The sequence below is a fragment of the Cinclus cinclus genome, chromosome 13, assembly GCF_963662255.1.
Source record: "Cinclus cinclus chromosome 13, bCinCin1.1, whole genome shotgun sequence".
Classification (NCBI taxonomy): Eukaryota; Metazoa; Chordata; class Aves; order Passeriformes; family Cinclidae; genus Cinclus; species Cinclus cinclus.
In genome coordinates this window covers 3,564,705-3,579,314 of record NC_085058.1, presented here as the reverse complement: position 1 = coordinate 3,579,314, position 14,610 = coordinate 3,564,705, and the positions used below count along the sequence as shown (strand labels likewise).

The 14,610-nt window shown below is 49.2% G+C and overlaps 1 protein-coding gene across 2 annotated transcripts in view; it reads left to right on the top strand.

Annotated features, from left to right (window-relative positions):
• The first annotated feature begins 7,970 nt into the window (after nucleotides 1–7,970).
• The window catches only part of ARIH1 (ariadne RBR E3 ubiquitin protein ligase 1), a 49,259-nt gene continuing 42,619 nt past the window's right edge, over nucleotides 7,971–14,610 (top strand). The window contains exon 1 of one of the 2 annotated variants that reach the window (XM_062501676.1): nucleotides 7,971–8,453. In XM_062501676.1, coding sequence (XP_062357660.1) covers nucleotides 8,094–8,453 — 360 coding nt within the window. In that variant the 5' untranslated portion in view covers nucleotides 7,971–8,093. The remainder of the gene's footprint in view (nucleotides 8,454–14,610) is intronic. The other variant, XM_062501675.1, reaches the window with a different exon arrangement.

Below are 14,610 nucleotides of genomic sequence, written 5' to 3'. Positions count from 1 at the left end.
GCTTTCGTGGAATCATGTAGTGTTGGGTTGGAAGGGATCTTAATGACCATTTAGTTCCGCCCCCTGTCATACTTTCCTCTATCCCAGATTGCTCCAAGCCCTGTGTCCAACCTGGCCTTGGACACTTTGAGGAATGGGGCAGCCACAGCTTTTCTGGGCAATCTATGCCAGGGCCTCACAACCCTCACTGTAAATAAATTCTTCCTTTTATCTCAGTTGCTTTTGTCTCAGACTCTCTCTCAGTTTAAAACCAGCACACCAGTCTTTGGATTCACCTTGGGTTTGGGCATCTTCTGTTGGTGTTGTGTATTTTTATAAGCAGTATTGTATATAAATCACCTTTTGCAAAGGTTTCCAAGGATATTTTATATGTGGCCAGTGAAATACCTATTGGGTTGCACAAATAAAAGGGGCTTTATCCCATGGGGGATCCTCACAGTGAAGTGTTGCAGGGATGCTTTCCATGCAATGCTTGGCTTTTTCAAGGAAAGCCTTAGCCTCAGATGAACTCTATTTAATTTTGCTTCCTCCCTCCAGCTCTGCTTTCCTTAGCAATCCCCAGCTCAAGTAAGGGCCTTAAGCCCAGCACTTACCCATCCAATTGCCAGCACAAACCTACAAGGGAATCCACTCCATCAAATTATTAAAAACCTGTTGCCCCAGAAAACTCCAAGGTATCAGGTATGCTGGGAGACAAGCCAGAGACATGGGAGCAAGCAGGAAATAAAACAAGTGGCACAGGAGAAAGTGTGACAAGGGAGATGGCCCCATCAGACATGAGGAAAAACTACCCTGTGTGAGCAGGCCATAACTATGGAAAGGTGTGGTGGGGAATATAAGGGATTGTCCCTCATGGGAGCAGTGTAGAGAAAACAGGATCAACAGGGAAATAAGCATTTTGCAGGAAAAAAAAAATCAAGAAACTTTTTGTCAAGGGTTAGAATTGCACCAGCACAAAACTGGGGACTGATGGGGAAAGAAAAAGAGTTTTGGAAGAGTGGAAGAAACATGGAAGAGTTTCAGTGGGGCTGGGGAGAGATGGAGGGAGGTGCTCTCCAATGTTGAAGGAGGCTGTGAGGTTCCAGTGAAGCTCTTGGGGGTGACATGGAGGTGAAAAATTTGTGAGGAGACTAGGCACCAGGAGGAAGTCACAGTCAGGTTGTGTCTAAATGGGATTGTGGGAATTTATGGAGTTCATGGGTGGAGGTCCCAGCAGAGGTTGACCGGGGCAATTAAAGCATGTCCATTCCCTCATTTTCTTGACAATCCTCCCTTGTTTTCCCTACAGAGGTGGCAGGAACCAAATTCAACACAATTGTACATGCCAGGCTGCTTCTTCACTATTTTCCAGGATTTTGTGGCCCTTGTCTGTCTTCATCACACAGCAGGAAGTGAGAACATCTGTATTCCAGCCTGTGTCAGATCTCTGGGAAAGTGGCTCCTCTCATTGCTTGTGTTCAAGTTTCCTGCTGCCGGTCTACATAAAGCCTCCATAGTCTTGAGCTGGTTTGGTTGCTTTTCCCTGAGCAAACTTCTGGAGCACCAGCTGTTGCCACCATTTTCTGACTATATTTGATTGATTCAATATCTCCGGACTTGTCCTCAAGTAGTTTCACTGTATTAAAATTTCAATGGAAGGTAGAACACCCAAAACAAGCCAGTTTGTTTCTGTCCTGCATCAGGCGATGTGAAGACTGCACTTCCCAGAGCGTGAGATGGAACTGTGGGAGTGCCCTGGCTTGAGACGAACTCTCATTTCAGCCCGGGGAGGGTGGCATGTTTGCCAGCTTCTGCAAAGCATTGTGATCAGAGCTTTCAGTCCAAATATTCCAGCCTTTCTACAGATTCAGTTGCTGATGCTATTTTAGGGGACCTGATGTCTCTGGGGGATGACTCATTGAAGTTCATTTGTAGCTGGCCAGCATTAACCAGACTAACAGAGTCATTTTCAAATGTTTCTTTACATAAGAAAATTGCTTAAGCGTGTGTTTAACTGTGGCGCTTGGCTGACAGAACCTGGCTCTGTCCTGTGGCAGGCATGGAGCACCAGTAGCCCAAAAGCTGCTGATGCTCTTTAGCAGCCCGTCAACAGACCAGCTCGTGGCCTGGAGTGTACCTGCAGGGTGATACAACCACCTGGGAGACCTTTTCCAAGGAAGTTCAGTGAGGAACATGCAGGGAGTGAACCCGAGGCAGGGCTGTACTGGCTCAGGTGAGAGCCATGGTGGGAGTACCTACAAACCCCTCTTGTCATCTCTCTGATGCAAAAGCTGGGACTTGCTGGGGGACTGCAAAAAACTGCTGCACCAGGACACTGCTGGATTACCTGCTTGCTACCAATTATGAATTTGGTAGCAATCCAAATTAATTATTCTGATAGAAATTGTTATAAAACCTGGCTGGTGTCACATTTGAGTCTTTCTGGCTTGTTGACCTTTGGGGCATGAAGGTGGCCTTTGGGCTGTCAGTGCAGTTGCACAACAGCATTTTTAAAATATATAAATCCATTTATTATGCTGCCTGACTCCCTATAATGTTGGCTGCTTCTGCCAGGAGGGTGCTTTGCACACAGGTTCTTCCTCTGATCAGAAGCATCTGAGCCAGTGAAGTGGGAATGGAAAAAGCCATTCATGAACACCTTCACAGGGCATGAATTTTCTATTTGCTTTGCTCTTCGAGCCAACACTGTCTAGGCAAATTGCTCCTGAATGAAGCAACTTCCAGCTCAAGGGACCTGCTGGTGGTATGGCTGGAAGAGGGCTTTGGAAAACACAGATCTTCTCCCAGAAATACCTAAAGACCTCTAACTTGAATTTTGGCATCTCGGAGCCTTTCTGGGGAAAACTACTGTCTCCATTTGCTTGTTTATCTTCACTGTAATCCTTGGTAAAATAATGATGGGATTTGGACTGCAAGCGCAAGGGTTGCAGGGTTCAAGTGTCCTTGCTTGTGGTAGTGATCTGGAGGAAATGTGGTCAGCATGTGCCAGGTCTTTTCAGGTGTGGACCCTCCTATTGCACGTCTTTGTATTTCAGGGATGTTACTCGTCATCAAGCAGAGGGGTGTTTACACTGAAACACTCAGCAGGAGCCCCCAGAGACATTTGGTAGAGCTCTAGCATGTGCTCAAAGAAGATCCTAAACGAGAGGTGCTAAATCTACATCCACGGTATTTTCACCAGCTCTAACAACTCAGCCCATGAGGAACCTTGATGTTTGGGGCGGGGCCAAAGCCGGCTGGTGTATGGCAGGATGCTTTTGGAGCCACAAGGACACACTCCAGTGCTTTTCAAAGCACAGGATAACTCATTTCAATATCTCTACCTTCCCAGCTAGACCACCACTTATCAATGCTGCCATCGAATGGTTTAGCAGGTGCACGTGCTGAATGAATTTCTCCACAAAGATGGGGTTTAACAGAAGGGACCTCTTCAGCTGGGAGAGCATGTGTGAGGGAAGTGAGGCCTGGGAGACTTGGAGTGAGCAGGCAGCAGCAAGGAGAAGTATTTAAACAGTTACGAGAGTGGAGTTTAAAGCAAAAAGCTTGAAGTGAGATGTGTTAATCAGTGTGGAGGATTTGGGATCCTGACCCAAGCTCAGCCTAGTGGTGTTTCCACTGCTGATGTTATCACAGAACCTTTTTTCTTCTGGATTATCACCAGCTCGTGCAGCTTTGGGGTGATGATCCAAGGGGCTGCTCAGCCCATGCTTATGGCTGAGGTTGTTAAGGAGTGTGCAGACGCCCAAAATCAAACCCTAGGCATTGAGAAATCTTCTGGATTTCCTTTCTCCCAGCGTGGGAGCTCTGTGTGTCTCTGGTGATGGAGAAGGAAGGCTTTTTCCAGAGATCCTGCCTGCCTCAAGGAATGTGGGAGCAGGAAAGAGTCTGGGTGGGATGGGAGGTTCATCCCGAATCTGCAGGCAGTTTGTGGTGTGGGGCACCAGCACTTTCACAGCATTTTGGTATCACGAATCAGGGCTTGTCACGAGGAGATGCTGCAAGTTCTTGCGGAGGCTGAGTACATGTGGCTGCTGTCCCTGGCTGCCCCCAGTCGTGGCTCTGGGGCTGAGCTGGAATCAATCAGAACCTGTGGATGGGCCATGACAAACTCCCTGTGCCCAGAGGCGATCTCCCATAAATCCTGTAAGCATGTGCTTAACTTTGGGGAGCAAGGTGATTGCAAGGCCATATTTTATTCTTGTCAGCTTCAGTGTTAACAATTACCAGAATCACTTGGGTAATTAAACTCTTGCAAGAATAAAGTGAAAAAGCACCAGGTGTCTATGGAGAGCTAAATCATTTTTCAGAGTGGGCAGAAGAGCAGTTTTTTGCTTTCCTCAGTAACTGGAGTCCTAAAATTCCTAGAGACGGTGCAGATCCCCTCCGAACGAGCTAAAGGCAGCAGCCCTGCTTTTCTCAGGTACCTTTTGCCAACCACCTACAAGAAGCTGGTGGGTGACCAGGGCTCTTTATATGACCATCGGTTGGAAACTTCAAAATAAAGAAAGGCCTTTTGCAGAAGTCATGGCTAAAATTTTATTCCAAAGAGTATTTTTGAGATGTATTAGTGTAACTGTTGCTGGAGTAACCAGCTGCAAAGTGCTGATCCCTGTCTTGCAGTTGGGAAAGGTAAGTCTGGAACTGTAGGAGGTGAACTGGTTTCCTTTATCTGTGGGATGTCATTGGGAATATCCCATCACTGTTTATAAATAGTTATTACTGGGATCATGGAACCATCATAGAATCATAGCATGGTTTGGGTAGGAAGGTAGGGTCCCTGCCTCTAAAGATCATCCTGTTCCACCCTCTGCCGTGGACAGAGACACTTTCCACTAGCCCAGGTTGCTCCAAGCCCCATTCAGTCTGGCCTTGGACACTGCCAGGCTGCTCTGGGCAACCTGTGCCAGAGCCTCACCACCCTCATGGGGAACAATTTCTCCCCAGTATCCCATCTAACCCTGCTCTCTGGCAGTGGGAAGCCATTCCTTGTGTCCTGTCCTTCCATCCCTTGTCCCAAGCCTCTCTCCAGCTCTCCTGGAGCCCCTTTAGGCACTGGCAGGGGCTCTGAAATCTCCCTGGAGCCTTCTCTTGTCCAGGTGAACACCCCCAGCTCTTGCAGCCTGGCTCCAGGACCTCCTCTCTCTGGGCTCCATGCAAGGTTCCAGTCTGAGCTCTGCAGCCTTGGCCAAGGCCAGGACAGGGCTGTGGGGAGGTTCTCAGAGCACCTGGAGATGGCCAGTCCCTGCTCCCAGGAACGACTGCTTCCCAAACATGCTCCTGGATCTGTCCCTGAGGGGGAGGTCACCTCAGCCAAGGTTTTTTGTGTCAAAGCTGCCAAAATCCAATCAAGCCATACCCCACTGTTTGGTCAGTGCCTTTCTTGGGGTCCCGTGGGCAGATTAGCAGCCCCAAAATGGCTTGTGTCTTGTCTTGTTGACCAGAAGCTGGGCATGTCACCAGCTGGGCAGAACTAGCTCAGAGTCCTGGGGGGTGACACACAGTCCCCCTTGGGGAATGAAGCATGGGGTGAGGACCTGGAGCAACCACCTGAGCCCACACATGATGTGTGAGGTGGGACCAGCCTGGCAGATGTCCAGATTGTGCATCTGGAGCTGAACCAAGTCAGGGCTGCTTATATTTATGTAGGGCAGGATGATTAAAGCTCTGGCCTTTGCAATTCCACTTAAGTTGGGTAATTAGAGAACTGGCTTTATTGATTGGGTAGCATGGCATAAAGCAATGTGCATGCCCAGTCCACACCCCCTCTGTGTGCTCCTGACCTGGGTAGAGCAGAGCTCAGGGAGCTGCCTTTGTGTCTGAAGATGTCGCCGGGTACCCAGTGAGGGTTCTAAAGACATCTACCGGGCCACTGGACACTTAACCTCCCCGGACCCTGAGGGCACCTGCATGTGCACAACAACCCCTGTTGCTGCAGCCATCATTATGCTCTGTTCCAGCAGGAAATAAACACCCTTTTGGATGTGGCTTCTAATTTTCTTCCTGTTTCACAAGGGATTTGTATGAGACAGAAGCAGGAAGCAGGATCCTGCTGCACCAGATGACTCTTGTCCCAAAGAAGTGATGAAATTTGTCACACCTACAGCACATACTGCCCTGATGAGTCTCATTGTCATCCGGGCAGAGTGGGTGAATAACGTCACCACATCCGAATGGCCCCACTTCATCCCTGGAAGCAATTATTCCCCGGGGCATGAGGAAGTGGAAGGTGAGCACCAGTGAGAGAAGGTGGTCCTGGAGCCCTCCTGGGGCTGTGCCAGGCTCTCACATCCATGGTGAACAGTAGCAGAGAGGGGGGAGCAACTGGTTCTCCTCTGGGTCAGACTGCAGCCTTGTTTCCAAGCCAACCGGAGTTCTGTGAGCTCCCCGAACGGCTGCAGACAATGAGCCCAGAGAGCCTTCTCCATATTAGGCTGAGCACAGCTGATGCTGGAGGCAGGGAAAGCTGAGACAAAGGGTGCTCAGCCCCTGCAGAACCTCGGTGTTCATCCTGCCCTTTGCTGGCAGCTCAGTATTCAGGTGAGAAGCTGTGGCAGGGATGAGACCACCTGGGAACGGCATTCCTCAGCTGCCCAGGACACTTGTCAACTCCAGGGGGTAAAAAACGTTTATCCCTGGTCTGGAGATGAAACCATTTGTGTGTTGTTCCCCCCGTCAAAATGCCAGATTAACAGAGGATAAAGGGAATTGAGCCTGGCACCAGTGAAAACTCAGGCAGTGCCATCTTCATGGACCAGAAGGCAACACTGGAGCTTGGAGATGCCACCTGGCACAGTCAGAGTCCTCCCAGGGATGGTAGGCTCATGTTTATCCCATGGAATGATTAGGAATTTCTTCCTGGAGGGTCTCAGTGCAATTTTATTCTGATTTTGTGGCAGTGCAATCTATTTTCCTATACCTTTCCCTCACATTTGCATCACATTGTCCTGGGAAGTTGCTTGCCACAGACTCCACACCACTCGGTTTAATGGTGGCACTGGGAGTCTTCTCCACACTTGGCCCACAGCACACTTCAGGAGGGTTCCGTGTCCCATCTCTGCGTTGGCAGAAGGAGAAGCTGGTAACCCCCCCAAACCTTCTGCTCCCCCACCCCCCCAGCTTCACCAGGAAGGGTAGGGATAGGACTGAGTAATGGGTACAAACTGAAGAAGGGAAAATTTTAGTTAAATATCGGGGAGAAATTCCTCCCTGTGAGGGCGCCGAGGCCCTGGTACAGGATGCCCAGAGAAGCCGTGGCTGTCCCTGGATCCCTGGAAGTGTCCAAGGCCAGGCTGGACGGGGCTTGGAGCACCCTGGGCTAGTGGAAAATGTCCCTGTCCATGGCAGCAGGTGCAACGAGATGACTTCAAGCGCCATCGCAACCACTTAATATCGTGTAGCACCAGGAGCAACTGAGGGAACCTGGAGAAAAGGAGGTTCAGGCAGGACCTTCTGGCTCTGCACAACTCTCTGACAGGAAGGGGCAGCTGGGGAGGTCAGGCTCTACTTCCAAGGGGACAAGGGACAGGACGAGAAGAGACGTCCTCAAGCTGTGCCAGGGGAAGCTCAGGTTGCACATCGGGAGGAATTTCTTCATGAGAAGGATTGTCAGGCAGTGGATGGGGAGATGGTGGAGTCCTCATGCGTGGAGGTGTCCAGGGACGGACTGTACGCGGCACTCAGTGCTCCGCTCCGGTTAACAGGACGGCGTTGGGTCTCAGGTTGGACTCGGAGGTCTCTCCCACCTCAGCGGTACGGTGATTTCGCGGCGGTTCCCCGCCGCACCCACCCTGGCGCCGCGCCACACTCAACATGGCGGCGCCGGCATGAGACGGGTGGGGGCTGGGTGGGGGCGTGTCGCGCACCCAAGATGGCGGCGGCGGCGGCGGGCGGGGTGAGATGGCGGCGGGCGCGCAGGCGCGGGCGGGTAGCGGTGACGCGCGGGGCGCGCGGTGACGGAGCGCGGCGGCCGCGGCCCTTTGTTGGCGGCGGTTGAGGCGCGGCGGGGCCGGGCCGGGCCGGGGCCAACGGCGGCGGCGGCGGGGCCGGGCGCGGGGAGGCCGCGGGAGCCGCCGCCGCTCCCTCAGAGCCTCGCCATGGACTCGGACGAGGGGTACAACTACGAGTTCGACGAGGACGAGGAGTGCAGCGAGGACAGCGGCGCGGAGGAGGACGAGGAGGACGAGGAGGAAGACGAGCCCGACGATAATCTGGACCTGGGCGAAGTGGAGCTGGTGGAGCCCGGGCTGCGCGTCGGCGGGGAACGCGACGGGCTGTTGGGCAGCGAGACGGGCGGGCTGGGCCCCGGCGGCGGCGGCGGCGGCGGCCTGGGCGGCGGGCCGGGCCCCGGCGGAGGCCCCGAGCAGGAGGAGGATTATCGCTACGAGGTGCTGACGGCCGAGCAGATCCTGCAGCACATGGTGGAGTGCATCCGCGAGGTCAACGAGGTCATCCAGGTGCGGCCCCCCCGGCACTGGGACTGAGGGGGACACACGGGGGAAGGGGCGCCGGGGGTTGGCCGGACGGGCCGGCGGCCTCCTGAGGGGCACCGGCCCCGGCCCGTCCGCGGGCCGGGGCCTCACAGGCACTTGTCGGTACTCCCGGGGCTAGAGGGGGCTCCTCAGTACCCCTCGGGGCTGGAGTGGGCTCAACTCGGTGTCCCCCGACGCTGGAGGGGCGGCGGGGACGACTGCTCTCGGTAGAGCCTGGGGGTGGAGAGGGCTCCTCGTCACCCCGCTCTCCCGGCAGGCCCCTCGGGCCCGGCCAGGATCTCGCTTCCTGATGTGGAAGCGTCGGGAACGAGGCCTTTGGCACTGAAAGGGCTCCTCTTTCTTTGTGTGGTTAGGAGCTGGGGGCCGTCGTGTATGTTTTTCTTTACTCCTCTCCGTCCTCATGGTCTTTGGCGGGGTGTAGCTCCTCCGGCTCCTTCAGTAACCCGCGGAGTCCATGGCAAGCCCTGGAATTCCAGGAGAGGCACCGCTCTGGTTTTGTTGCCGTCTCCCTTTCCTCCTCTTCCCCGCCCCCCCCCCCACCCCCCCGCCAAACACAGAGGTTGAACCTTGTGTTTATTTCCAGCACAGACCGGGAGGGATACGAGAAATCCCTTCACAACCGTAACTTTTTTTACCCTTAGTTTTTAAGCGTATTTCTATAAAACTGAAATAGAGTTTGAAATAACATTTACCTCCTTTAGACCGAACTATTTAAGTCTTATCTCTTGGCTCCTAAGTTTTTTTGGGGAAAAAAAAACCAAGCCACTGAAGCGATTTAGCATCCCTTTCTAAGTGTTCGTGTCAGGGTTTAGCTCCAGCTCACCATCACGTTTCTGATGCACTTCACTTTTCTTCGGGTGATGGGTTCCCGTTTACTTACTATTACTCAGTCACTAGGAAATGCTACCCTTTTCCAGTGTGCCAACGGGAATAACATAAGAAATCTGTGGATATTAAATATTGAGGGATCCGGTGCCCAGAAAGCAGTTATTTCACTGGTTGTGTGTATTAGTAAATCTCTTTAAACACGAGATGCCTCAGTGAAAATGTTTCTTTTCCAACTGTCCTGTTCTCTGCAGTGGCTGTAACAGCAGCTTTAAAATGTGATTTATGTGCAGTAAATCCCTTCTAGTTTATATGGAGCTTGATGCAAACAACTGTAAAAATATTTGCATGCTAAATTAGTAAATGGCATTCCTTGAGTCAAATTAAAGTTTATAACTTTAATGATAGCATTGCCCATGTAAAGCTGAATAAAGGAGTCTGCCCGGATTAGCTGATTACCTTGCAGTTAAAGATCTCATGGTTAAACAGGGTTGTTTCTTTGCTCCCAGTTATTGATCCTGATGTAGGGGGAGACAGTTGGTGGATAGACATGCAAACAGTTGGGAACTGCAGCTTTTTATTACTTCAAATAGTGAGTTTGTGTTTAATGATCAAGATTGCAAAAGTCATGGCCCATTCTGTTTGTGTTGAACAGATTCTGACATATTCCTTGTCTTTGCATAACACAAGTGGTGGAAAAGTTGCTGCCTGTGAGGAGTTGTGAGTATTCTGCTCCTGCATTTTCCAGACCCAGCTGGTGGATTCACCTGCATGTTCTTAGTGGACTTATTTATTAGAGAATGTCCTGATTGCTGGTCTGAGCAGATTTGCCCCCCCTCTTAACACTGCCCTGAAGCTGTTTGACTTGTGTTCTTGACCTGTGAGTAGCAGAACAAGTGGAGAGAAATGGGTTGAGGTGATGAGCCCCTTGTTCTGCCCCGTCCCTGGAGTGGCTGACCTTGTGCTGGGCTCTGCAGAATCATCCACCCCAGACCTTCCCATGGCTGCTCTCTTGCTCCAGTTGCTGCCTGGGGTTTGCAGTTGTTCTTCCCAGTTTAGCAGAGCAGGGTGCACAAAGTCTGTCTGTTCAGAATGTTAGGGGTAAACCTGGCACCCAAGACCAACTTAGACCCTGGAATGCATCAGAAGAGGGTAGGAAAACACTCAGTTGTTGTGGATGGCTGTTAAATGCCAGCTTCCTGCCATCAGATTTCTGGGCTGTTCTGAGGTAAGTGGCCCTGCTTTGGCTGATGCTTCAGGATTTGCTCATCCTCACTCCTGTGGCGGATGGTGAAATCTTCCAGGGCTCTGTTCTGTTTATTTCCTCGTGTTTGGCGCCCAACCAGGATTGCTGCTGCTGCTTTTCTGGTTCAGTAAACCTTTTCTGGAGTCACATTGGCTCGGGATCCTGCTGCGGATCCTTGGTTGCTGAGCTGTGATTCACTTGTTCCAGTCAAGTACTGGATGGCTTTGGTCCCTGTGTGTCTGCCGTGGCTTCTTGGTAGCAAATAGTGATGGTTGTGGTTCCACCTTTGAGTGCTGTGAACATACTTGTTCAAGGGAGATGTAATCTACAGCCTGAAAACTTCAGCTGTGGGTTTTGTGCTCTCTGAGTGATTTTTTTTTTGATGATCAAGGGTAAGGTATAAATGGGCTTTTGTTTTGCAGCTGCAGCAAAAGGAAAATGAACAGGGAGCCATGGGGTATTTGCAAGGAGGTGTCTGAGCTATGGCAGGTGTAACTGTATTAAAACACTCAATTTGAGCAGTTACTGGCTGACAGGGCTATAGTGGAAGGGACTGAATTAAATTTTTTCTCTCATCGATTTGGCAATTTCTGAATACAAGGTGCATGAGAAAAAATACAAACTTTTCAGGGCAGGGATTTGATCTGTGGAGACTTTGCAGAAGTGGGAGCTAGCTTGTGGCTGAGTTGCTTCTCACAGAGCCTGTGATTCACCCCATAGGGTGGAATGGGCTTTTGGAGACATCTGCTCGGTGCCAAACTCTGCTACAACTTGGCCTCCCTAAGACCACTGAACCCACAGTGAACCAGGCAGGTTTCAGAATGTCTCAGATATTCAGAATATTTTGCACTTGCTCTTTCTTGTCTGAGCATAAGCAGGATTTCAGGTGTTTGATGGTGTATTTTGTACAGTATTTGGCACTTATGCTCATAATCTGATTTGCCTCTGTGTGTCGCCTGACAAGAATTCCCCTTGCTCTCCAAATGCAAAAATAGGGGTATGAGTAACCCCATGACCTTGCACTGTTGGTTAGCTAAGACTTGTAAACCTCAGAGTATTCCTCCCATCGTCTCCCTGTGATTAGGTGGAGCAGAGAGCCATTTGCCATGGTATTTGGAATTTTAGTTGTCTGAGTAAACAGGCAGAATTCTGGTGGCTTTCCAGCTCCTGGCAGAATGAGTTAGCAAGGGACTGTAAAAACCTAGACATAGAGGTGCTGTGGAACAAAAGGCTTCCTCCTCCCAAAGGCATTTTCTCACAGTTGAATGTCTTCCCCATTGTCTCCTTCTTTGAACTTTTGTCCAGATAATCGACTGCTACTTAAAAAAATCTTATATCAGATTGCTATTTCCATTTTTGCTCTAGATGATTTTTTTTTTCTGAAAATAAACTTGCAAAATGTTTAGAATGGCATATTTATTTCTGCTTTGAGTAGAGCACATGATGTATCTCTGTAGCCTGGCTTGGCCCAGTGTTTTCTTTGCTTTTTTGCAACCTTGTGCAATTCCAGTATTTCCAGGTGGGATTAATTTCCCCTTTTTGCCTGCCTTTTTCTGGAGCATTCCAATGACATTGTTGTGATGTCACTGACCATATTTATTCTTCCTGGACTTTGTAATGGTGAGGTATTGAAAATACTGTGATGAAATTCAGAGGTGGCAGAAAAAGGAGTCGAACCTCTCGTTTTCTTTCCCCACCCCACAGCAGGGATCAGGATCCTGGATGTGTCTGGGTGTTGTGCCTGGCCTGCTCTGTGATTGTGAGCATGTTGAGCTTCAAAGCTGAGCTTTCTCTGGAAGGACGTGGCATTCTTTGATCTAACAAAACTTAGTCTAGCTCAAAAATACCATTACTTTCGATTAAAGGCTTTAAATTAGATTTTTTTTAGAGCAGATCAGGTCAGGTGTAATGTCAGAGTATTTGCAGCAAGTGCAGGTTTCTCGTGTACGTGATGGAGCTGGATGACTTCTTTGGAAGCAAGGTTAGGTCCTCGCTAGTGGAAGCTTTGCCATTAAAATAAGCCCAAACCCCAGACCACTCCGAAGTTAAAACCCCCTATTTGTTGAGGAATGGCTTTTCCCAGAGGCCCCTGGAGTTACACTCCCTGGTTAAATAGAGCTCTGTCACGACAAGTGCAAATCCATTGTTGCAAGAGGGGTCTTGTTAAACAGTGGCTTCACTTGTTTGGTCAAAACATCCTGATTTCCAGACAGAACTTAGGAAATCTTCCCAATGCTGCTGTAATTCAGCACACTGTGGGCAGTGCATTCTAAAGGTATTGCCCAAAACAGGGATGACTTGCCAGTGAGCAACAGGAATTTCTGCTTGTTGCACAGGGTACTGCTTAGAACTGTATGTAATGCTAGAGATGACATCTTGGAAATTTGAAATGCTTGGAGCTGCCTGACAAACATTAGGTGGGAGTCTGTGGGTGGAAGCACTCAAGGCTGGTGCTGCTTCCATCCGGGTCCTCTTGCAGCTTGAGGTGCATTAGCAAACCTCCTTGTGTGGTTACTTATTTGATAATAAAATTCATGTCAGGGGCCTAAATATTTTGATGCTGGAAGGAAATGCTTTGTTAAACTCCATCTTTCTGTCATGCGGTGTTTATAAGGTGTTTCATTATAGTAGGAATGCATTTAATATTTCTAAGGAATGGAATAAACTTCATTGTAACAAAGCATTCTTGGAATCTTGTATAAGCAATCACTCCAGAGCTTTTGGAAATGACATGGTGTCTGTTCCTGACTGCCAAGACATGTAATTCTGAGTATAATAGTTTTGGGTTTTTTAATATTACTTGAAATTTCAGCATTACCAGGTAGAAGTCTTGTTAAGTCTCCAGAGGATTTTCAACTTTGTACTTAAATATGACCCATTTGCTTTGTGCTTTATTTTTCTGTTAGGCCAGATGCAAATCTCATGGTTGGCCACGTGTGAAAACATTTTATGCTGGTTGCTTTTGTCTCAATGTAGTTTTTTCCAAAATCACAGCAAGGCAGCCTTTTTTTCAGGGGCCTTGGGGTGCAGATGGGAACCAGCATGTTTTGGGCTGTTTCATAGTGAAACTGAAAACAGTAATTGTTTTTTACTTTTAAGTGTTTGTTTCCGGAAAGCTAAAACTAAATAGTAAATACAGTTGTTGCTATTCCCTGTGGGTTTAATTTCAGGGTTGTTTCTGCTATAAATTAGAAGCTGTGCCACAAAGGCAGAGTTAAGACTGCAGTTGATGCTAAACAAGAGCTATTTCTGGGTGTTATAGCATCATTAAAAACAAAAGCATGGATTCCCCTTTTATACTTGTCCCAAGCTGTGACCCCTTAGTTTTAACCTTGCATGAGTTCAAGTTCCTAATAGCGAATGAACCTCAAAGCTCCAATGCCCTTTGGAAATGTAGGGCAGTCCTGTGTCTTTGGCACCTGTTGAATGGTTTCCAGTTTTCTATTTCTAAACTAATTTCTAGTCCCCTTTACTCCATTAATGAGACAATCAAGAGTGTGGTTCTGCTGTTGGTGTCAGGTGTGATAGGTGAAGAAAGTGATGGTTGATCTCCACATTGTTCTTGTTTTAACAGTGAGTCAGTGTTTTCATCCAGAATTTCTTTGTAGGAGCCTTTTGTTTCTGGAAGAGGTAGCAACTCATTCCTCTGCTTGGGAAATCTGGTTGACAGGGAAAAGAATCTGGAATTTGTCAGTAACTGTGAAGGCTGGAGGTCCCCTCCACATAGCCCAGTCCTGAACTCACCTGTTCAGGGTCCTCTAGATTTCTGGTACTTCTGGAATTATTGGGATCTGAGTATTGTAAGTGATGTTTTCTCTTTGTTGCTGGCTACGCTGGCTCCCTGACAGCTACAAAGGATGTTTGGAAGCTGTTGGGTGCCATGCAAGTGCATAATGCTGCTGAATTTCATCAAGTCATTTAATAGCTGCAGCAAGTGCAAGGAAATTGCAGCCTCATTTATTGTAAAACACCTTGGGAGGGTTCGTAGCTGCTCAGTAATGCCAAATGGTGCATTTGAGCACAGCCTGGAATACAGATGCCTGAGGTTTG